The 22536-nt window shown below is 38.6% G+C and overlaps 2 protein-coding genes across 6 annotated transcripts; one reads left to right on the forward strand and one right to left on the reverse strand.

Moving 5' to 3' along the window:
* The first annotated feature begins 1439 nt into the window (after nucleotides 1–1439).
* On the forward strand, nucleotides 1440–11906 carry capn3b (calpain 3b). Its single transcript, XM_008397544.3, has 23 exons — nucleotides 1440–1963; nucleotides 3769–3838; nucleotides 4816–4934; nucleotides 5584–5717; nucleotides 6021–6189; nucleotides 6373–6456; nucleotides 6547–6638; nucleotides 6759–6836; nucleotides 7022–7182; nucleotides 7262–7431; nucleotides 7500–7511; nucleotides 7597–7805; nucleotides 7920–7950; nucleotides 8369–8386; nucleotides 9135–9221; nucleotides 9318–9395; nucleotides 9480–9537; nucleotides 9626–9690; nucleotides 10265–10333; nucleotides 10414–10492; nucleotides 10606–10722; nucleotides 10964–11022; nucleotides 11517–11906. The coding sequence occupies exons 1-23, from the start codon at nucleotides 1646–1648 to the stop codon at nucleotides 11541–11543; spliced, it is 2304 nt and encodes a 767-aa protein (XP_008395766.1). The 5' UTR covers nucleotides 1440–1645; the 3' UTR covers nucleotides 11544–11906.
* znf106b (zinc finger protein 106b) lies at nucleotides 11828–22524 on the reverse strand. 5 transcript variants are annotated; one of them, XM_008397541.3, is made up of 22 exons: nucleotides 22434–22524; nucleotides 22006–22162; nucleotides 21841–21902; nucleotides 21119–21322; nucleotides 19125–20264; nucleotides 18994–19046; nucleotides 18731–18906; nucleotides 18584–18650; nucleotides 17840–18012; nucleotides 17679–17739; nucleotides 16162–16831; nucleotides 15734–15783; nucleotides 15516–15649; nucleotides 15281–15415; nucleotides 14727–14843; nucleotides 14445–14636; nucleotides 13939–14001; nucleotides 13669–13788; nucleotides 13489–13560; nucleotides 13343–13414; nucleotides 13088–13234; nucleotides 11828–12654 (listed from the first exon to the last, which is right to left on the reverse strand). In XM_008397541.3, the coding sequence occupies exons 2-22, from the start codon at nucleotides 22096–22098 to the stop codon at nucleotides 12598–12600; spliced, it is 3858 nt and encodes a 1285-aa protein (XP_008395763.2). In that variant the 5' UTR covers nucleotides 22099–22162; nucleotides 22434–22524; the 3' UTR covers nucleotides 11828–12597. The 5 variants fall into 5 exon arrangements, with proteins under 5 accessions (XP_008395763.2, XP_008395765.1, XP_008395762.2 ...); XM_008397543.2 differs by lacking the exon at nucleotides 19125–20264; XM_008397540.3 differs by having other exon boundaries at nucleotides 17840–17994; nucleotides 18731–19046.
* Between the last annotated feature and the right edge of the window lie 12 nt (nucleotides 22525–22536).

Below are 22536 nucleotides of genomic sequence, written 5' to 3' on the forward strand. Positions count from 1 at the left end.
TCTTGCAAAACAGCTCAAGCTCAGTCAAATTGGATGAAGAACAGTCTTTTTTCATTGCTTTGCCGATCCTCTTCTGTTTTTGCAAACTTGAACAGGTTTTTTCCCAGAATTCCCCTATATTTAGCGGACTCCATATTCACATCAACCCTATAGTTGATCATCTTCCCTATTTTAGTTTTTTTTTTAAACATACCCACAGCATGATGCTTCCTCCCTCATGTTTCACTGTAATGTTTAATGTTAGTTTTCTTTTTGTATTTACATTTCCTTCTTTCACATATTTGCTGCATTAAAAACTTCAAACAGGTCTTCTTATTGCACTCTTTAAACAATGGTTCTCTTCTTGTCACTTTAATTTAATAAATAAAGTCGCCTCCAAAACACAATGAAATTTGTGGTTGCAGCTTTAAAAATGGTTTCAAAGTTACAGACACCAACAACAGTCAGGAGAAAACTAAAACTGCGTAACCAAAATAAAATGTAAACAGCTGAAATTTGACATAAAATGACCATAATTTGATCAAAAATTCTTTGGGGCAGTTAATTAATATTAATGAGACACCTATAAAGCAAACTACAGCATCATTATGGTGTGGGAAAAGTGGGAAATTGTATGGTAAATCTTTTGTCTTTTGATTTCGGTATTTTTTGTACGTTTACTCCTTAATTTTTAGGCCACAACTTATTTAGTGTTTTTTGCTTGTTTGCTTTAGATGGTTGTTTTAAAAAAAACAAGCTCAAACTGTTTTATTGTGTTTGAGATACTTCAAATGACAATGGTGTAAGAATACGTATTTTTCTCAAACCTGGCAACCTTGTCCTCAACCGCCCTGTGTTTGTATTTGTTATGGACACTGGCTGAGCGCAAATTCAACCAATCAAAACGAGATAAGTCATGATTGGTTGGTTTTCTGTGACAGAAAAAGAGGTAAAGTATATTTTATTACCACTAGGGGTCCCTATTGCTACCATTCATTTAATGTAAACTACCTTAACATGCCCACTTCGATTATTTTTTTCACTGTGGAGAAGACTGATGGCAGCAGATATGTAATTTCTTTTAAAATACACTTAGTCAGATATCAAGATGTTAGTGTTTGTTGTAATTTTGATTTATTCTGCAAATATTGCAGAATATTTGCAGAATATATCAATATTGCAGAATATATATATATATATATATATATATATATATATATATATATATATATATATATATATATATATATATATATTGCAGAATAAATAAAAATTCTCATCCTATTATTAAAATCTAGCTGGAAAACATTGCTTTGTGGGGGAATTTATGATTTTTAATATATACTTAACTACATATTTCATTCCACGCTGTTCATCTGACAGCTACACTGTGAACTTTGGATATTGAGAACCTCTGAGAAGCCTCCTCCCCTTCTTAAAAAGGTTTATATTTAGGTGCCGCTACTCCAGGGGCACTGCTAGTGTGGGAGTGTGGCTCTTAGCCCACAGAAGCAGTAATAACCTTTGCTTTAGAAAAGAAAGGAACTAAAAGTGATTAGTTTAGGATAAAACACAGGAAGTTTCTCAGGGTTATTTTGCAATTTCACATGTTGTTTCAGCAAAGAAAAGTCCCCAACTTGCAGTAGTGGCACTAGAGGGTTAGATAATGGAGGACGGGAACCATCCAGAGAAGGAACCTGTGGTTGAGAAAACAAAGGTGAAAGTGCTTCTTGACACTGAGGCGTCACTGGAGGCTGATGGCAATGCTGACTTCGGGATCACAGGAGCAAACTCCATCTACTCGGCCATTCTCAGCAGAAACGAGGCCGTCAAAGATGAAAAGCGCCTGAAGACCTTTTTGGAGCTGAGGGATAAATATGTTACGAAGCATGTTCTTTTTGAGGACCCTCTCTTCCCTGCAGACGACTCCTCACTTTTTTACAGCGAGAAACCCACAATGAAGTTCGAGTGGAAACGTCCCTCAGTGAGTATACCCTTCTCGGTTTTTGTCAGATGCTTCAGGATATGTTGCACCTAACGGAGAGGAGGCTTTAAGTTGTCTATAAAAGCTCTCCACAACAAACCCTGTATATCTCAACACCTCCACTGCAGCACATGGGCAAAGCATTTGGTTGATATGGCAGCAATGAGAAGCAAGTGCATACTTGTGGGTTATCACCTTCCAGTCACACTCAGCAGACTAACACTGGAAAATGTAAAGGCAAAGTTACACTTGTACATCTTTCTGAGACACACGTGAGTTTGAGATTTGTCTTTGACCACATGTAACCTTTTGTAGCAGGTGTGACAGGAGCGTTTGGCAGAAACTAGCATCATTTGAGACACTTACCCCGACCCAGAGTGCCGGCCAACTTACTGACACAGATCTGCACGCTAAAAACAAACATAGACATTGCAGAATCCTTATCTAAGACCTGAGCTTACAGCATTAGACAGCCTTGTAAACTGTGGTTAAAAACGAAAACATCCTAAACTTAAGGAGCGCTGCAACGGAACGTCAAACGTATAAACAGAAAGTGCGCTCACTGTAGCAGAATAATCTCACACTGAGAGGAAATGTTACTGAAGCATTCTTCGATTTATGCTTTACTTTTGTAAGCTGACCAGAATTTCTGTTGTTTTTTTTTTTGTTAGTAATTATTGATTTTCTGTTCCCTTGGTGAATAAATATAAATTCACAGAAAGAAGGTAAAACAAGCTTTAATTCTCACTGTTAAACATTGCAAAAAAAAAAAAAAAAAAAGAGTATCATCTTGGGAACACAAGTTCTCCATAACAACTATAAGATGCAAATCAAAGTTAGCATGTGAGGTTCTCTGAACTCTGCTGTTACTCACAGTTAAGAGTGGTGGGGGATCCGTGATGCTGTGGGCCTGTTTCTCTTTCAAACATCCTGGGAATATTGTTAGAATTAAAAGCCTCATGAGTACTATAATATAATAACAAATTGTTATATTAAAGTTAAAAAAAAAATGTCATGGCTACTTCTAGAAAAGTTAAAATGGGTCATAATTTGTTTTTCTTCTTTTTATACAAAACATGTGATCCCCCCCCACCCCCCCCCACCCCCCGCCCCCCCACACCTAATTCTACAGAAACCCTGTGGAGTGAGCAGAAGAGAAGGATGATTTTTTTTCCTTGAATGAATAAACATAATCAGACTAAACGTTGGATTTTGCATATGAAGTATAAACATGAGTTTCAAAGAAATTATATTTGAAGGCTTTAAGATGAGAAAACTGACACCAACCTGTCCAGTTTAAACAACTGTCTGAAGTCAAACCCTGTGCTTCAAGGTCAAACAATCTTTTTTGGATAAAACTAGTTCTCAGCATGGCTGTTTGGTTATTTATGTAAAAGAAATGTGTCTCACCTTGTCACAGTTGACTTAATTTGGGGTGTCATTTCTGCACGATGCTTGAGGCATTTGGCTGAGATTAGTGACACATGAATCCCTTCCGGGGGGGTCAGCAGTGGAGCAAGCTCTAATTTAAGAACACGAGTCCAGCTTTTTAGACCTCTGTGGTAGCTCATGCGCGCAGGATATCAGAGTTAACCTTATTTAATAAATCCCTTGTTTACTTTTGCATTTTCTTACCTTTAAATGCACCTCAAGGTGGTTTAAAGAGACGATTTTGAATCCGAATTGTTGGCAATATCAACTAATTTAATATATTACATTGTTAATTGTTGGCTTTTTTGCAGTATTGCAGTTAAATCTAAGTTGACATTTGATAGTTGTATGTAACATTTTTGTTTGCCTTCCAGGAAATCTGTGAAGATCCCCAGTTCATCGTCGATGGGGCCAACAGAACCGACATCTGCCAAGGAACTCTGGGTAATTTTTAAGCTGGTCCTGCTTTTACAGGCAACGTTGCATTAGCATGCTGCTTTTCAAAACTGTAGCATAACCCCAGTCCAGAGCAGTCTGGAAAATTATACAATTATAAAATATTTTAAAGATTTAAAACGCAAAAAAAATTAATTTCAAAAAATGCAATGGTTTTTATCTTTGATTTAAAATATTTGATCATTAATTTTCCATATTTCCAGCTTTTTATGGTTTACTGAGGTACTTGAAAACCACAAATAAAAACACATTAATCAGCGTCTTAAACTATGATTATTTAACTCGGCATGGGTAAACCAGAAAACAAACTTCTACATTTTTAAAAATTACTTTCACTAGCCTGATAAAATCAAAGTTGCTTTGAGAGTGGGATAATTCAGTTCAGTTTTGAGAAGACTTTGTGTTTAAGAATGGTTGCATAGGTTGAAAAGCAGCGAAATGTCCCTTTACAACGATTCCTAAAGGAGGCAAACGTTGTGAAGCTTCTGATCTCGTCCCCATCAAGAGGTTGATTTTATACAGAAAAAATGACACATCTGCAACTAATGTTTTTATTTAGGTATAAATTATAATACATGTATTTACTTATAAGTTTACATTAAAAGGTTATTAATAAAAATATATGTTTTTCTATGATTGGTGGGTCAATAGTGCCTTTTTAAAAGATACGCAGTGTGCTCAGTTTAATATTTTAAACATTTTGTCTGACTTGGATGAAAATGCAAAGTTAGGCAAAACAGTCTTTTACTAAACTGCATTTCTAAACAAATTGCATTTATTTTACTTCTACTGTTAATTGAAAGAATAACTGCACCCGGCGCTCAAGCGAAAGATGCTTGATGACTTAAACACATGGAGCAACTTCCATTGTAACTGTTGGTGAACACCTGCTGCAACGTGGCTCAGAGTCAAATGTTTGCTTGGAATAAACCCACAGCCCTCATAGATCATGAATCTGTTGGCAGGGGACTGCTGGCTGCTCGCCGCCATCGCCTGCCTGACTCTGAACGAGAAGCTGCTGTACAGAGTGATTCCTCCGGACCAGAGCTTCACTGAGAATTACGCCGGGATCTTCCACTTTCAGGTTTCATATCAGTGTTGATGCGAGGCGCAGCTGAAAATGACAGTTTGTGGCACCGTTTTTAAAATATTGTCACCTTCCTAAAATAACGGCCTATGTTTGTACAGACCAGGACAAACGCTGTTATTTGGCTGTAATACGCAGCATTTTTTGTTTTTTATTTTTGGAGAAAACTGAATATGGTGTATGAGCACAAACACCTCATTCTGTCAAGCACGATGGTGAAAGAGTATTATTCTGGAAAAACGGCACTAGTTGGTGTCAGGAATAACATTTTAAAATGCAAGGACCTCAAATTCAGTGACCTGATAAACTAAATTTACATAAAATCTGTGCTTAGAAAGGACAGACTCGTAAAAAACAATGTATGAAAGTTTATGATTTCATACATACCTATGTAAATACTATGATGACATACCAAATTATTTTCACAAGTCACAGCAAAAAAAACTAATTATTGCTGAGGATACAGATAAGAGAGTCCCATAACTCCATGCAAATTAAATTCTTGATTCATTTTCATTGCTTTTAAATACACTCCAGAGATATTTATTGGCAGTTTTAAGTGGTAATGTTTAAATATGCTCTCACATAAAGGTGGTGGGATTTCATCTTTGCCTGGTGACGGATTTCACATTTGTCTCTCACTCAGTTCTGGCGTTATGGTGAATGGATCGACGTGGTTGTGGATGACCGCATCCCCACCTGCAACAACCAGCTGGTTTTCACCAAATCTTTTAGAAAGAACGAGTTCTGGAGCGCTTTGTTGGAAAAAGCTTACGCCAAGTAAGGAGCGTCTGTCTACGAGGCTCAGCCACGACCTTCTTGTTTAAAAGCATATTTATAACATACTGTTTCCTCTGGATTAGATGCAAACTTATGTCATAAAAAAAAGCTTTTATGAAGGAAAGCAGGAAACCAGATGTCTAATCAAGATGTACACATTTTGTCATGCGACCACAAAACGTCTCATGTTGCCTGAGTTGGCTGCAGAAGCTGCGATAAAAGCCTTTGAGATCAGACACCTCAGCAATGCTGACCTCTCTCTCTCTCTCTCTCTCTCCCTCTCTCTCTCACTCTCTCTCTCAGGTTGAACGGATCTTATGAGGCACTGAAAGGGGGAAACACGTTGGAAGCCATGGAGGATTTCACAGGTGGAGTCACTGAGTTTTTTGAGCTGTCCGAGGCACCTGCTGATCTCTTCACGATCATGAGGAAGGCGCTGGAGAGGGGCTCGCTGATGGGCAGCTCCATAGATGTGAGTGTTGGAGAAAACACTCCATTTTTACTGCTAAAACGCAGTGAAAATGAAGTAAAGATGGGTTTTTTTCCTCCCTAAAGAAGCAAAAAGTAGGCCTTCTGTCAGCTGAAGAACATTTCACAATTAATTAATTAACTTTACAAAAAAAAAAGTACACCTTTGTTTTGAAATGTCTGCCAGGTTTCGTCCGCCAGTGAAATGGAGTCCCGGACTGACCATGGGCTGGTCAGGGGTCACGCCTACTCCATCATCGGCCTGGAAGAGGTGCAACAGAAATGTCATTTGAATGCAGACTTACACGTCCTCGCAGTAGAAGACGTTTCTAACGTGAAATGGGATGTGGTGTTTTCTCAGTGCGACGAAGTCTCAAAGGACTCCAGAATCCGCCTGATTCGTCTACGCAATCCGTGGGGAATTGTGCTCTGGAAGGGTCCCTGGAGTGCCAAGTAAGATGTAAAATGGCCACATGGCTTCTGCAAACTAATTTAAAATCAAGTATGAAATCAAGAATAATTGCACATTAAATATGTAAAGTCTAGTGATTGTTTTGCCGGTCTTTTTCATAGGTCAGATCAGTGGTCGACTATTTCTACTGCAGACAGGGAGAATCTGAAGAAACAGACAGTGGAGACAAGTGAGTTCTGGTGAGTGAAAATGCTGCAGCATTTCATTTTGTTTTTAGTGTTTAGTTGTTTAATAAAAATTTACCCAAAACATGAAATTTTCAGACATCAGATGTTCCTCATTCCAGGTCAAGGATCGCAATTATATTCAAGCTTTTTTTCACTGTTCTTTCAAGCTTTATTTTTGGTCCTTTTTTTTTTACCAGGATGTCCTTTGATGAGTTCAAGAAGACTTTCACCAAACTGGAGATGTGTAACCTCACCCCCGACGGACTGCAGGGCGACGAACGGATGACCTGGACAGTTTCGGTCAATGAAGGTCGCTGGGTGAGAGGCAGCTCTGCTGGTGGCTGCAGGAACTTCCCAGGTTTGCTCTTTCAATGAAGACATTTTTTAAATCAAACTGAAAAAAAATAATCTAGTTTAATATCACAAATTCCCTATAGACACATTTTGGACAAACCCTCAGTATCGGCTTCAGCTTTATGAGGAGGATGACGACCCAGAGGACGGGCAGGTGGCCTGCACTGTTGTTGTAGCCCTGATGCAAAAGGGTCGTAGGATGCAGCGCCATAAAGGAGCAAAATTCCTTACCGTTGGATTTTCTATCTACAAGGTTGTGTTTACATGACACATTTATTCTCAACATCAATTGAAAACGCTAATTTTTGGCTTGTTCTGCAGGTGCCAGAGAAGGTACAGTATACCCGTCTTCAAGAATGATCCGATCGGGACTTTCTCCAAGGTTACATGTGTCAACTGAAGACATTAAAATGCGCAGATGCAAGGCCAGAATCAACATCTGCAGAAGGACTTCTTCCTCTACACAGCCTCCACAGCCAAATGCAAGAGCTACATCAACCTGCGGGAGGTGACGGAGCGTTTCCGACTGCCTCCGGGAGAGTATGCCATCATTCCCACGACCTTTGAACCCCACGAGGAGGGAGAGTTCATCCTCAGGGTCTTCTCTGAGAAGCAGAGCACATCTGAGTAAGCATCTCTGACGCTCCAGCTACATTCGGAGGGCCAAAGTTAGGGATTAAAATTAAAAAACTAAATAAGAATGAATGTTGGTAATTTACGTCTGTGTTTTTCTTTCCATAGGGAAGTAGGGAGCACCATCGATCAAATAGAGGTTTGCACACTGATGGTAGACTTATAGTGGCTCATGTTGTAGCAGCTGGATTTTTTTTACTTTTACAGAACTGTGTAAGAATCGATTTTATTAACTTTTCCAGTTTTTGAGGGTTTGAAGGCTTGAAGACTTAGGTGACAGTAAAATGTTAAGGCCAGTGGCTTTAGTAAAATTCAGGACTGTTTTATTGCACAGGGACTCAAAATATGCTGCTAAATCTGTATCAGAAATGAATAATATAGACAGACTGAATAATTAAAAACTAACCCAATAATATAATAAATTGTGCTATATAGGGACATCTATGGAATAGAATGAAATTTAACTGTCTTACATTTATCATTGCTATTCATTTTCTTGCCATCAATTCATGTGTTTTCTAATCTATTTTTTTCCTCTGTTCCTCTTTGTCCTTCAGCAAGTCAAGAAAAAGAAGGTAATAACAGAATAAAGCTGAAATTCCTGGATTTTGAGCTAAATCCAGGAATTCTTAACATGCATGTCTGTGGAAAAAGTAGCTCCCACCCTCCTTCAGATCTTTTACTTTAATTTTTGCTTAAATGTTTTGTCCTCAAAGAAATGTTCATTTTAGACAAAGATCACTTAAGACAAACATAAAATGCAAATGACCATCAGTTTGTGACTGTTCACTTTCATTATTCAGCAAGATAAGGATCTAAAAACCTCCAAAACAAGTCCACCTCTGCACAGATCAAAAAATAGAGCAAATTTCCAGACTTGAAACTGATTGAGAAGCTTTAAAAATGCTTTACTCCAACTATTAATTACAGTAAAGCATTTTAACTCTAATTAATAATAGAGTTAAAATGCTCTATCGGTAATTAATAGTATTTTCTTACTTTGACTTGACAGCAGACACCAGCTCCTCCTAGTGATGCTTCAAAATGGGAAAGGCAAGAGAACATGTCATTCCAATTAGGTTCTTGATGATCACCAGTAAGGAAGCTTACCTTGTCAGTGAAAACTACAGTTGTAGTTGTAGCTGTTGTTCAGTCTGAGATGCTAGCAATCCACTGAAAACTGAATTTATTTCAAGGTTTTCAGACATCTTTTTTTCCTTTCAGGAGGTGTCAGTAGTTATTTAGGTCATTGTTATTTTACGCAACTAACTCTTGTATTTTTTTAATGTCCTCTTTCATATTGGGGGGTGTCACACACGCCAGCCTATTGTATTTGTATCAGACAGAGCGCGCGCCAACAAAGAAATTGAGCATGATGGCATTCGGGGGGAAAAGAGGAAGAAACCAAAGGTAATAAACTTTGATGCTTTAATGCATCTACTTGTCCATAGGAAGTAAACTTGAAAAATGCTTGTGATTTTATTTTTCTTCTCATCCATTTGTTAGCGGAAACTGCTGCAAGCCGAGGAAGAGACTGAAGAAGAGAAAAAGTTCAGAGCCATTTACAAACAGATTGCAGGCGAGGTGTGTATGCAGGAAGGAGGCAGATTTACAGAAACTATCATGTCTTGGCTGTTAAATCAGGCAAATATCTCCTCCCTCTCTTAGGACATGGAGATCTGTGCAAACGAACTCAAGACGATCATGAAGAACGTTCTTTCTAAACGTAAAGAGCTACAATTTGTTTACAGCACCCATGTAAGGTTTTTATTTTCTGATCTTTGCTTTTTTTATTTTATTTTTTTATTTTACAGATAGTGAGATAAAGACAGAAGGCTTCAGCCTCGAGACGTGTCGAAGCATGATCGCCTTAATGGATGTATCCTTTAAAATACTAAAAGCAGGAAGTTGTTAAAAAACACGGAGGGTGTTTCCCTGCTGACTCGTGGATTCACAATGAATGAATTTTCTATTTTAATCAAGTTTTTGGGGAAATGTGGCACAACCGGTCAGAAGGTTGAACAAGAATAAGACTTTGCAACATGATAGCACTTCCAAGAATTGCTCAAAAACAGGAAACTGTTATGAAAGACAGATTTTAGTCTTGTTAGTAATTTTGTGAATTAATAAATGACTGCGCGTTATTATTGTATTAATTTCAGGACTTTCGTTGGTTCAGTGTGTTTTAAAAGATACAAAACTACTGGAACAAACAGATAAAAATCTACATTAAGCACATGACTTATTGAAACACTAAAGACTGAATTTTTTAATTTCTTTTTGCATTTTACTTCCATAGAATTTTATTTTATTTTTTTAAGAAATTGACTTTATGGATTGCTTTAGTATCTCAGCATTACTAAAATTATTTCTAAAAATGGTCTTGCTTTTCCTTCATTAGAAGCAATATCTAGTTCTGTGAACTTATTTTTCTGTGACCAACTATTTCTCAGACTGATGGATCGGGGAAACTGAATTTCCAGGAATTCAAACACTTGTGGAAAAAGATAAAAGCATGGCAGGTAGGACACATTCAGCTCTGATTTAATGTCTGGTGATGCTGACGGTTGTTGGGTCCACATGTCTTCTTTTTTTCCCCCAGCTCATCTTCAAACAGTACGATCAGAACAAGTCCTGCTCCATCAGCAGCTTCGAGATGAGGAACGCCGTCAATGATGCAGGTGGGAAAGAAACCATGAATCAGTTGTAGATACTGATATTTGGTCTACATTCTAACTGATTTTAAGTTGTACGTCACTGGGCTTAAAAAAAAAAAATGTTTCCGTCTCTGCAGGGTTTCACCTCAACAAACAGTTGTACGACATCATAGCCATGCGATACGCAGACGAACACCTCAACATTGACTTTGACAGCTACATCTGCTGTTTTGTGAGACTAGAGGGAATGTTCAGTGAGTCAAAACATTTCAACACTTAGCTTTTCATGCTACAGACACCAAAAGAAAAAAACTAAAACACTTTTTGCCTTTTCGCTAAGGGAAAAATAACCAAATTACAAGAATCAATCTTTTTCATATTCCACATAGGAAGCCAAAGGTCGTACTAATGGCATAAACTAGATCGGAATAAGTTGCAGGATTCACAAAGATGATAAAAAGAGATCTGATTTGTTTTTATCTGTTTGTTTTTCAGGGGCCTTTAATGCCTTTGATAAAGACGGAGACGGAATAATTAAACTAAACGTCCTGGAGGCAAGTTGCTTTGTTTATTTCTCTGGCTTACGTTGGCGTTTTGTGTTTCACCTCTTTAAAACTTAAATCTGCATTTTGTAGAAATCAGTGAGCTTTTCTTTTGGCATAACCCGCAGAGGATATTTGACTGCTGATAAAAAATAACTCCTATTTAATAGCTTTAGCAAGTTAAATATGCATCTGTTATCAACCCCTTAAAATGCACATGATCATGAGCTGGGAGGGGATATTGCAGCAAGAATTTTTAAATTTGTTTTGAATTGCTTAAACATTCAAATAAAAGAATCAGAAATATTTCACACACACAAAAAAAAAAGTCTTTTCCACTGGGTTTGCTGGTTTCCCTTTAAGTGGTTTGTTTGGTTACAAAATTTTACAAAAACAATTTTTAGGATGCATCTAAATCTAATTTACAACTAAAATAAGGATTAAATACTTTGGATAAATACCAGAAAAAAAACGGTGAATTAAAAATGTTTTTTGTTTTCTTCCAGTGGCTTCAGCTGACGATGTATTCCTAGATGAAGATTACCCAGCGATCTACTTGATCACACCTCGTTAAGAGTCTAGACTCTAAAAGTCATTAAATCATGTTTCTGTACTGTTAAATGTCTTTAAATCCAGGTTTTGACGGCAAGCTTAGTCTACATTGTGGCTTAAGCATTTAATTTTCGCTTATCAAAGTTTTCAATTTCATCTCAGGCTATGAAAATATTTTTAAAAATCTCAACGTTAATGTTATAAATATGAAAGAACCTGTTTGCTAAATCTATCTGGAAACAATATTTAAAAGAATGAGGGAAAACATGTTTGTTTTGCTTTATTACCACACACAAACAGTACATATTACTGTTGAGCAAAAAGCATAAAGAAAGTTAAATGAATTATGGAGCACTACTTTCTTTCTTTATTCCTGCAGGAATTACATGGCAAAATACAGAAACGTAAAGAAATTGTTGCTATAAACTAGTAAATGATTTTTACTCTTTCACCAAAACAAGATCAATGTCAGTCTGATGGACATGAAAGATAATTTCAAATCATTTTTATTAAGTATTATAATCCTTAAAAACAGATCAGTATTTTACACCAGTTGGGTGATATTGTTGTAATGCACCTGGATGACTAAATCTACTGAATTATGACACCATTATGTTTATGTTTATAGTGTAAACGGCCTCTACATTATACAATTATGCTGGAAGACGTCAGCATTATTATTTTTGCTTAAGTGCACAAATAATACTTAAAATTGATTATTTATAGAAATGATCTGAAGGATTTGCTTCATGTATGTAATAACATCAATTCGGTATTAACTAAAATTGTGTCAAATAAGGATGACTGATACTTTCTACCATGTAGACAAAAAAAAAACTGGACAGAGGAAATACTGTCGAAACTGGAAAAAATTGAAGTTTCTCTTTACGTCTGATGCAGCAGATGTTTCCAGGAAAAAGTCAGATGTGACAATTTAAACCCTGAATATCAACAGCAGCCGTGTTTCTACAAAGGAAAGAGCAAAGCTACGATAGTCTCTGCATTGTCTTCTGCGTAGCCTCAACTCCCCTCCTGTCAAGGCTGCAGCTTGCAGTCACTATCAATGTGGTTCTGCATGTGTTCGGGCAGCTCCTGCAGGGAAATCCCAAACATAACTTAGCAGCTTACAAAGTCAACATATTTATAGGAAATATGATGCTTAAATGTCAAGAATATCTGAATCCCTTTCAGGAGAGGAGAAGTCTGAAGCACAAAACAAAACAAAGTTTTAAAGCTCTGAGCAGATATTAAAATAAATGCAATGGGTCCAGTTATTAAAAATCTACTCTTCTGATTTTAATAAATATTCATAAAGTTCACAAAATTACATCTAAAAGCTCTGCAAAAAGAGTGGTCGCTTGAACTTTTAATATTTTGTCTTTAATGTTATAACACAAAGTAGTGCATTATTGTAAAGTGGAAGGAAAATGATTAATGGTTTTCAAAAGTTTTTAATTAAGATAATTATATATATATGCATATATATATATATATATGTATATATATTTTACCTGAAAACACTTACCTGTCTGACTGACTGCTGTGTGCTAAAAAAATGGTTGCACTCCTTCCAGCGACATTTGACCGTCTGCAGATTGGGGTTGCTGTGGTCTTGGATGAGGTGCTGAAAGAGATGCTCCTGAATGCCAAAAATCAGGGAGCAACTCTGCCACTGGACAGAGGACAAACATAACCACATATTACACAAACAAACAAATAATACTAAAAAAAAATGCAACTTTGAGAGGGTTAAAGCTTCCCGTCTGTCTGCAGTTCTTACCCAGCAGCGGTAGTTGTTCATCAAGTTGAGTTTTACAGCTTGAACGGTGCCGTCGTAGCAGCCTGTGTAGATCTGTTTGGGACGATTTATCAATGAATCTGAAAATCCAGCATTTTAATACCTAAGGCTGCTTTTAGTCCACTTACCACGCTCTTGTGCACAGCCATGCACATCACCATGTCACTGTGACCCCCGTAGACCTGCAGACGATCATGGGACTACAAAAACAAACCAGACAGCATGCTTGAAGTGGTTTCATCCCCACAGGTCTGACTGACATAATTCACATGGAAGCAAATCTCAGGATTCAACAAGGCCACCAATACCTGCAGCTCATAAACACGAACTAATTTATCCACGCAGGCCGTCACCATCACTTTCCCCAGAATGACGATGGATGTGACGGCGTGACCGTGACCCTTGTAGATCCGAACCAACTCCCCAGTCTGTAAGCATCAAGAAGAGAGAGCATGAAGCTGAAAAGAAATACAGGTCTAGATGGTCACAAAACACAAATTAAGGTTTAAAAATTATCCTCTTACTGGCTGCACACTCTGATTTATTCAGAATGTGGCCAGTTAATGTGGAGGACTTACATGGATGTTGTGGGCGTGGACAGATGTGTCACTGGAACCACTAAAAACCAGATCGTTCACCACCTGAAAACAACAGAAAAGTAAACTAAAACAAACTAAACAGCAACAGATGTTTGAGAGACAGCAGTCTGAGCTGTAGCAAGACAGCCAGAGAATAATACGGTGTAAGAGAAGTTTAAAGGAACGCTACAAACCTTCTCATGCATAACCTCCACATGTTGAAGCATGTTGGTTTAACACATCAAACGCATTGCGGTTTGTTATTACAAGATAAAACATGAAGAAGTTCAATTGGTATCAATTCCTCTGCAAGACACTAAATTATAATGACAGAGCCATTATGAGCGGAGATGAGGAAACAATAGGAAGCTGATTGTTACTCTGAATCTTTCCCTAAAGTTCCCTAAAGAGTGTTTACTATCACCCTTTTTCATGTAAGAGAAACAGAAATGATCCTAACATGGAGTAGAAACATGTTGCGGTATCAGACGGCGCGCTCTCGTCACCTTCATACAGAGCACGGTCTTGGTGTGACCCTCCAGCGTCCGCAGCAGCAGGCCGCTCTTGGCGTCGCGGACGCTGATGGTGCTGTCGTACGACCCGACCAGCAGCAGGCGCCGCGCGCCCTCCTGAGACGTGCCGAGGCAGCTCACGGCGCGTGGGCCGTGGCACTCCAACACGTCCAGCTCCTTCAGAGTCTAAAGGACGACAAGCGGGGAAACGATGAGGATTTCGCCTTTTTTCCGCGGCCTCAAACGGTTCAGATTTGATGGAGAATGGCTGCTGACCTTCAGGTCGTGGCTGATGACAGAGCCGCTGGCGAGCCCGACGTACAGAATATTCCAGGCGATGTGCAAACACAGCACTCTGTCTGGTAGGGTGATCTGCTCAAGGCACTTTTTGGACTACAAATTAAGACAAATAAAGACATCCAAAGTGTAAAAGAAGAGTCGCTACTGATAAACAATTTCTGATTTCTTTCAACTTTCAGGAGATATATTCTAAGGGTTATCAGAGGAAAGGGTTAATGAACAGACTAAATGTAATGCAATAACCCAGTCATCCACCAAGAAAGTAATCTTTGATATTAAAGATCTGAAGCACTAAAAGCTTTTCACATTAATCAGTCCTTTTGAACTCAACTTTAAGAATTTAAATAGAGTTTCCTACAAATTTTTGGCAGAAAATCTCTTTTTATATACAGAAAACTACAAAATCCATGAGATGGATGGATGCAAAGAAGGGGAGGATGGAAGACAGAACTAAAGAAAGAATAAAGAAATGGAGGAAAGAAGGAGAAAAGATTTACCATGGTTTTAATGTTTTCAGAGACATTTCGTACCTTTATGCTGTAACTGCGGATAGTTTGGTCACTGGATCCGGTGTAGAGGCGTGCCGGCATGTTCGGCAGAGAGGACACCAGCAGACAGTTGACTTTGTTTGTGTGACCCTCAAACACCGCTTCACACTCTCTGGTCTGAATTCATGACAACACATTTTTTAAGACTCCGTTCATGTCTGAGACAACAAGGCTTCTCTGTTTTGTGAAGGCTGCTATTGAATGTCCAGCATCCTACCAGCAGGTTGTAGGCCCGGGCCGTGTTATCTCCTGAGCATGTGTACAGCTGTCCGTTGTGGATCTGGAGGCCGTGGACGGGGCCGGAATGACTCAAAAACTCCCCGAAATAAGGATCCTTTTCTTCCACAGACTCTGGAATGTCATCGTGTTTAGACGCATCATTTTTTTCAATGTGGCGCATTTAAAAAGACAAAAAAAACAAAAAAAAACCCTTACCTGCAGGCTGACTCGCATCTTTTTTCTGCTCAACTGCAGGCTCAAATTTCCTGTGGGATTGGAGAAACAGAAGTTGGCAAAACAGGCACATTCTAGAAAACAGGGGTGTCCAAACTTTCTCTCACGTGGGCCAAAATTATTGAGTAAAATGTAGTTGAATAAATTAAATTAAAGCTAAGTGGGTGCAGCAAAGTCAGCTTTTCAGTTAATGTCTCTCAACAGACGTTATAAGAGGTTGGTGGTAAAAAGACAGATATATTATGTCATATTTAACATTTTCCTTAGTAAGAAAATTATGTTGGTAGTAATATTAAAAATTAAAAAGTTCAAGGAACAAATTTGCATCATTCTTAAACTGCATTTGCCGCGCTTTGGACGCCCCCTGCCTTAAAGTTTCTCCTTCCGTCAGAGACTTGACCCCAGCTCACCTCTCTGTCTCACACTGCTGAGATGTTTGCGTGCTCACACAGCTCAACTCCAGGCTCACAGACTCCTGGGGATCTTCGGGCTGCTCTGGAGAAACTGTCTCTGCTGAATCCTCACATTCTGACTCCTCAATGTGTATGACATCCATGGTGGAGGCATTTACCACCTCCACTGAGTCGTCGCTCTCGTTGCCCTCATCGTCCTCCTCGTCCACACGCGAGGAGGACTCTTTTCCAGGCTCTTCTCCTATATCCTGTTCTGTTGTTTGATTTTCTTCCGCTAATTCCACAACATCCAAACATTCAGATATTTGTTTTTCCAAAACCTTGGTCTTTCCACATGTCAATCTGTCCCTCATCTCCTGCTCTTGCTGCCTGGCAGAGGATTCAGGAGGTCCGTGAGCTAAAGTGGGGACCTCAGTGGTAGGTTGCAGAGCAGAGGGTACGAACAGCTGACTCGTCTGTCCCGCTGCGAATTCATGAGTCGCCTCTTGCTTCAGTGACCCAGCCAGCCGCGCGAGGGGAGCCGGCTGAGGTTGAGTCATTAAAGAGGGCGGGGTTGCTGCAGGCCGCTGCAGGATCAATGAGGAAGGAAAGGAAGTTGCTGGCATGGTGGATGCAGAACCAGGTGAGGAGTTTCTCTGCTCTGCTGGAGTAGCTCCAGAGTATCCTTCTGTTAGAGATAATTATTATATTTTAGGAGTCATAATCATCAATTGTAAAATTCATTTGAATTGTTAGTCTGGAAGGAAATCTGAAATGAGCAAAGCAACTCGTTGGAAGGATTGGCAGTAAACTACTTACCTTTACTTGAATAACTTTTTGGAAAAAATTTTTACTTTTGAAAGTAATTTTTACTCAGATGTATAATCCACACACTGTGAATAATTTCACAGAATAAAGAACAAGCTTGTTTTAATTAAAGATTTACCAAACACAGACACACATTTCATAAGTTTTATTTTGAAAGAAACTAATTTGGAAAACTGCTTTAAATATAAAATGATTGATGTTTTGATCAGTTACTCAGGACTTTGGTAAAATACTCTTACTCCAGTCATTTCTTGGATAGCTACTTTTTTACTTAATTAAAAATATGCTGAAGTAGTGCTACTCTTCCTTGAGTAAAATTTTTGTGTACTCCACCAACAGTACCTCTGAATGGGGGTGACGTTTTTGTGAAGAGGTGGAGATCATTTATTCTCATCTCTAAAATGTTTTATAAGTGTGTATTACAGATTTTTGACAAAAGGTTTTGAGTAAAACACGATCAATCACTCTGTGTCTTGAGAAACATTTATTGAATACAGATATTTCAAATATTTATCCTCTCATTTTTAATGAATTTAAAGTGGATTTATATAGCTGTTTTTTTTATCAATGTATGGAATGGCCAAAATTTTTTCTTAAGTTGCTAAAAGAAGTTTCAAGTTTGCGATCATTAACGTATCGTTAGATGAATCAAATTACACGTTTCATTTTTGTGATTAAATGACTTCATACAAGATGATTTATTTTACCTTGCATTCCTTGCAGGATCTCAATGCGTAGTGTTCTCAGGTTGTTGACCTCAGCTGTAACCTGAAAGGAAAGGAAAACCAGAGGAAAACATTAAGTTACCATCTCTGAAAGACAGAAAGAGAGAATAAAAGATGCTGCGTTTTTCAACAGCCGGCAGGACCTGTTGTTTCAGAAGCAGCAGTCTTTGGACCTCTGCGTACGCAGTTTGCAGCGCATTGCGCGCCTGGATCAGAGACTGGTCCAGATCCTGCAGCGAGTGGCTCAGCTCATCCTCCCGGAGCGAGACAGCCAGCAGCTGGTCCATCCGACTCTGGTCTGCATGGTGATGCAAGACTTTTAGAAACACAGCACAGTACAATCTGAACAAACACTATCAAGTATTATCCACAGCTACTTATTAAATACACACATTTCCTTCAGATTGAAGGATGGGAGAACATTGTTTTATTAAACTTCAAAACTAATCAGTCAGAGCTAATGCGTATTTTCCAAATGATCAAATTTCTCAGTCCATTTTTCAGTCAACAAATATGAATTTATCTGCAATGTTTCTATGAAGGTCAGGCTTCAATTACAAGGCCTGCAAAAGACAAACTGAAAGCATGGACAGAAGAAAAGATGGAGTCTATATTTTAACATACTAATTTAAAAAGGGCAATTCATAAAAATAAATTTCTTATTTTTGCAGACTGTAGGAACTCTGCAGTGTTTAAAAAAAACTTGTTTAACCTACATAAAGCAAATGGGTAAAACAATGATTTTCCATATTTTAGGTATTATGTTCCCTAAAATAACACCACATACAAGCTTTTTGTCTGATTTGTAAATAAAAAAAAACCTTTTGAATTACTTATCATGTCCCAACAGTTTATAGAAGACACATAAGCAAAAGATTTTCATGTACCTAAATTATCCTTTCTTGATTTTGTTTTCCTCTTTTTACAGCTTGGTCTGTCAGAAAGGCCGTCTTCCTGCAAAAATACCCAATAATGAACTTCCACCATTGTAAAAGGTCATCTAACTGGATACCGCACTTTAAAGCCCAACTTACTTCCACCATACTGACTGTCCTCTTCATGCTCACTTCTTCATCCTCATCCTCCACTTTTGGTTCCACTTTCACAGTAACCTTTTTTGCCTTCTTGCGGCTGTAGCTTGCCGGGGGGACGTCGGGTTGCTCTGAATAGTCCCGTGTCTGGAAGTCTGACTGCGTTTCAAGCTGATCGCCTTGTGAACAGGGCAGAGTGGGAGACGGGACTAAAAGGTTGTTTGGAAACGATTCCCAATGGAAACCCTCAGATAGCGGCAAGTCACCTTGCAGAGGGCGCTCAACGTCCGTCGGCTGGGTTCCAAACTCGATTCCGAACCTGAATGAGAAACGAAGAGAGGTCACCAAGAGGTCAAGAGATCAAAATAAACACCTTGTGCCAGGAGAGGGTCATCACCGCGGCGCGCCTTTTAAGCTCTTCCTTTTCATATTGCTGTACATCTCATCCCGGTTCGACCTGCTCTTGGCTCCTGATTGGTGATGCAGCTTGTCTAGGATTGGTTTATGAATGGTCTCTTTTGCTGCTTTAGCCATACTGGATTTGTGGGCAACCCGGACTTTAGGAGATTTGGTAAAATTGGGCTCAGCGGGCATCACAGAGGTTGAAGCATTGATGGTGATACTGGAAGGAAAAGCATCAGCATTAGCGGTGGTAGCATGGATGCTGGCCAGCTCAGTCTTAGCCAGAGTTTCCGCCTGCTGGTCTGCAGCATTTTGCTTCTCTGCACTGTGATCCTCAGTGTGGTCGTTCCCGTTCTGCCGCCGGGCTTCTCGATCCGCCCTGCATGGCTCCCTGACGCCAAGTGCTCTCCTGATTTGCTTCAGCATGAAGCCAACATCAACGTCCCGCGCAGGAGCCTGACTGTCAGATTTGTTTTTGGAATCCCCCAGATCCAAACTGCTTGAACTTTCTGGCCAAACCGACTCGGTTTTCCCATGTTTTGGTTGAGAGGAATTCCCTTCCTCTAATTGGTTGTGAGCAAGCAAGTTGGCTCCATCTTGAGGGAGCGGTCCGCTGGTGATGAAACAGTTTCCCACGGGTTTCTGCTCGTTCAAGTTGCTCTGGCTCACTGTGGGCATCATTTGTTTCGACGGACCAGCTGGAGGCCTAGAGCAGCTATTTGGACTACTTTGGAAACTGTTCATATTTTCTAGGCAATACTGGTCGTTGGCAAAGCAATCATTATGCCATTGCTGGTCCTGATACCGGCCATATTGGTAATGAAAAGGCTGACCAGCAGGAGCTCTTGGCTGATAAGGTGGTCTCCAGTTCTGATCAGGAAATGGTCTGCATAGAGGTGGTTTCTGCATGGGGAACATTTTGTTCTCCTTATTTTGAATGACACCACAGTTGCTTCCTGGGAAGTGTGGCTGCTGCCACTGATTTGGAGTTTTTCCTTGGATTTGTTTGGGTTGTTTTGGTATTGTTTCTTTGGAGTGCAGTCCCCCGTTTTGGACTCCATATAGTTGTGTCTCTGCACGCCTTTGACGGGCTTCCTGCTTTTGTTTCTTTTTAGCCTTGTTCTTTTTTTTCTTTCTGAAAGCACAAACAACCATTCTTTTTATATAATCAACTTACATTTAGCTAGACTTTCCACAATTTACCACAACGCACGCTTTAAAAGGTTGCTTCACTCTTCCACCACGCAACAGGAATGCTGGACAGAATATTTATTTTTGTGCATGCTGGACAAAACTTCTTTAGAGAGGTATAAAAACATACATCTAAAAATAAGTCAATTCCTTCCTGTTTTAAATGAAAAAAATTCTAGAACTTTTAAAAGAGCCCTGTTTAATTAATTTATTATATAAAGCAAGGTGTCCCCTGGAAAACCTGCTAAGCCTGATGGTTGGGCTCTAAGGCAGTCATTCATCCAGTGGTCTGTTGTGCTTTTGAGTTAAAAAATGCTTAACGTTGACAGGAAATTTGAAAATATCACTTGATAATTATGTGTTATTGAAAGACTGAAAGATTAATACCCAAACTCCAACTATAAAGTCTTTAAAATCCAAACATTTAAAAAACCTTAAATAAGCGATGCTTAGCCTGGTGGGGCACAAGTAAAGCCTGGTGGCCCACCAGGCTTATCATAGGGGTTCGAAGACTGTAAAGTCTTCTAATTGTATATTTATGAATCAGTATGTTTAGTAACTAATGTTATATTAAGTGTCGAACTGTTTTTGTAATAAATGTATTTTTTATGATGTGGACCCCATGAAGAGTAGCTATTGTCACAGCAATGACTTATGGGAATCCAGAACAAAGTAAACTAAATATTCAATCATATATTGAATATTGAAATATTCAATTCCATATTTTATTTTTGTTTTACAAAATAAACTCACTTTTTTGTCTGAAACAGAAAAGCATTAAGCAGATGAAATTCTTACGTCACTCTATTCAGTTCCTTGTTTCTCATCTCGATGCTCTTTACAGCAGCTGGGCCAAGACTCTGGAGCAGAGAGACAGGCTTAACATTGCTGCTCTTCAGTTTCTTAAGCTGAAGTTTGTGCTGAGATGTTCGGGTATGAATGGTGTATGCGTTCAAATCCAATGAATTTATCTTGCATGCCTGGCAACTGTGAATGGCACCCCTATTGATATGATGACAGAAATAATACATCACATATAAACAATATACAGACGAATTTCTAGCTTTGAAACAATTCAAGATTTTTAAAAGATAATAATACTGCTTAATAATACTTTATGACAAAGATCCTATCAATGCAATAATATAAAATCATAATCCCAGAATGCTACAAGTTTGAGTTTTATAAAGGCTTGTTAAAACATGCCTTATGGATACAACTTTTAGAAACTGGTTAAAGACGATGACTGGAAATACAAATATTTTTACATAATAATCCAGATGTGGAAAATTTCAAACTCTAATTCCAACATCACGGGACCTCTTCCAATATTGATCAAATGATGCTGATTTCTGGGGAGGGCTAGTGCAACAGCACGTTTCTGTTTCAGTGAAATCATACATCATTGTTATAATAATAATGATGTTTTTGCTACTGTATCCCAATTCACAACGTGCCACGTTTCTACAACATAAACACGTAGAATATTTATTTTTGCTGTCACAAAAAATGGTACTTACTTGCCCATCGCCTTGTCCAGCTCACTGTGATGATTCTTGCTGTGCATATGATCATGTGCTAGCTGCAGTTGGGGAGACAAAAACAAAGTTAGATTTCTTTAATGAAAACAAAAAAAGACAGAAAATGAAATAAAATAAAAATTTGTAATAACTACAGCCACTTACTGTTTTAAAATATTTGTGGCGACATACAATGCAGAAGTTTTCCTTCACCTTTCCGGAGGACGGCTTCTTTATTTTGTTCTGTACGCCTGCCATGTCTGAACAACTGTGATCCTGAGTCCAAACTGCAAACACTCACCGTCTCTACCTTGTTTTTGAACTAGTTTAAATACCAAAGATGTTATCGAGGAAAAAGACCAGTCAAGATGCAAGCTCGATAAAATGTTTCAATTGTTATTTTTAAACAAATAAATCCATGACAACGTTGTATTAAACTGAAATCTCTGAGAATTTAGTTAGCAGTTGCACATTAACAATCGAAGCGATTCCAATACAACGGTACACTGCTTTTAAGAACATTTAAGTAAGTTTTGCTCGGATTTTCAAATGTAACAAAACAGCAAAGTTGTTAAAACAAGTTTTGTAAATACCTGACAAAATTCACATGGCTGCAAAACCCACATTTCTTTACGCCGCCGCCATGTTTGCTGACGTATTTTACGTCCATTTGACGTCGACCAATAGTTCATCCTT

Source organism: Poecilia reticulata, chromosome 21 (genome assembly GCF_904066995.2).
Source record: "Poecilia reticulata chromosome 21, P_reticulata-male-v2, whole genome shotgun sequence".
NCBI lineage: Eukaryota > Metazoa > Chordata > Actinopteri > Cyprinodontiformes > Poeciliidae > Poecilia > Poecilia reticulata.

Bases quoted from the DNA above. Each gene is read 5' to 3' on its own strand.
- znf106b (XM_008397539.3), bottom strand. From the start codon at position 22,098: ATGGCAGGCGTACAGAACAAAATAAAGAAGCCGTCCTCCGGAAAGGTG. The intron at 19,047-19,124 runs GTGATGACCCTC...TTTCTCATTCAG, and splicing joins AGCTTAAAAGGCGCGCCGCG to GTTCGGAATCGAGTTTGGAA. The intron at 13,789-13,938 runs GTAAGTCCTCCA...TGATGCTTACAG, and splicing joins TCCACGCCCACAACATCCAT to ACTGGGGAGTTGGTTCGGAT.
- capn3b (XM_008397544.3), top strand. From the start codon at position 1,646: ATGGAGGACGGGAACCATCCAGAGAAGGAACCTGTGGTTGAGAAAACA. The intron at 10,723-10,963 runs GTGAGTCAAAAC...TTTGTTTTTCAG, and splicing joins GAGACTAGAGGGAATGTTCA to GGGCCTTTAATGCCTTTGAT. The intron at 11,023-11,516 runs GCAAGTTGCTTT...GTTTTCTTCCAG, and splicing joins TTAAACTAAACGTCCTGGAG to TGGCTTCAGCTGACGATGTA.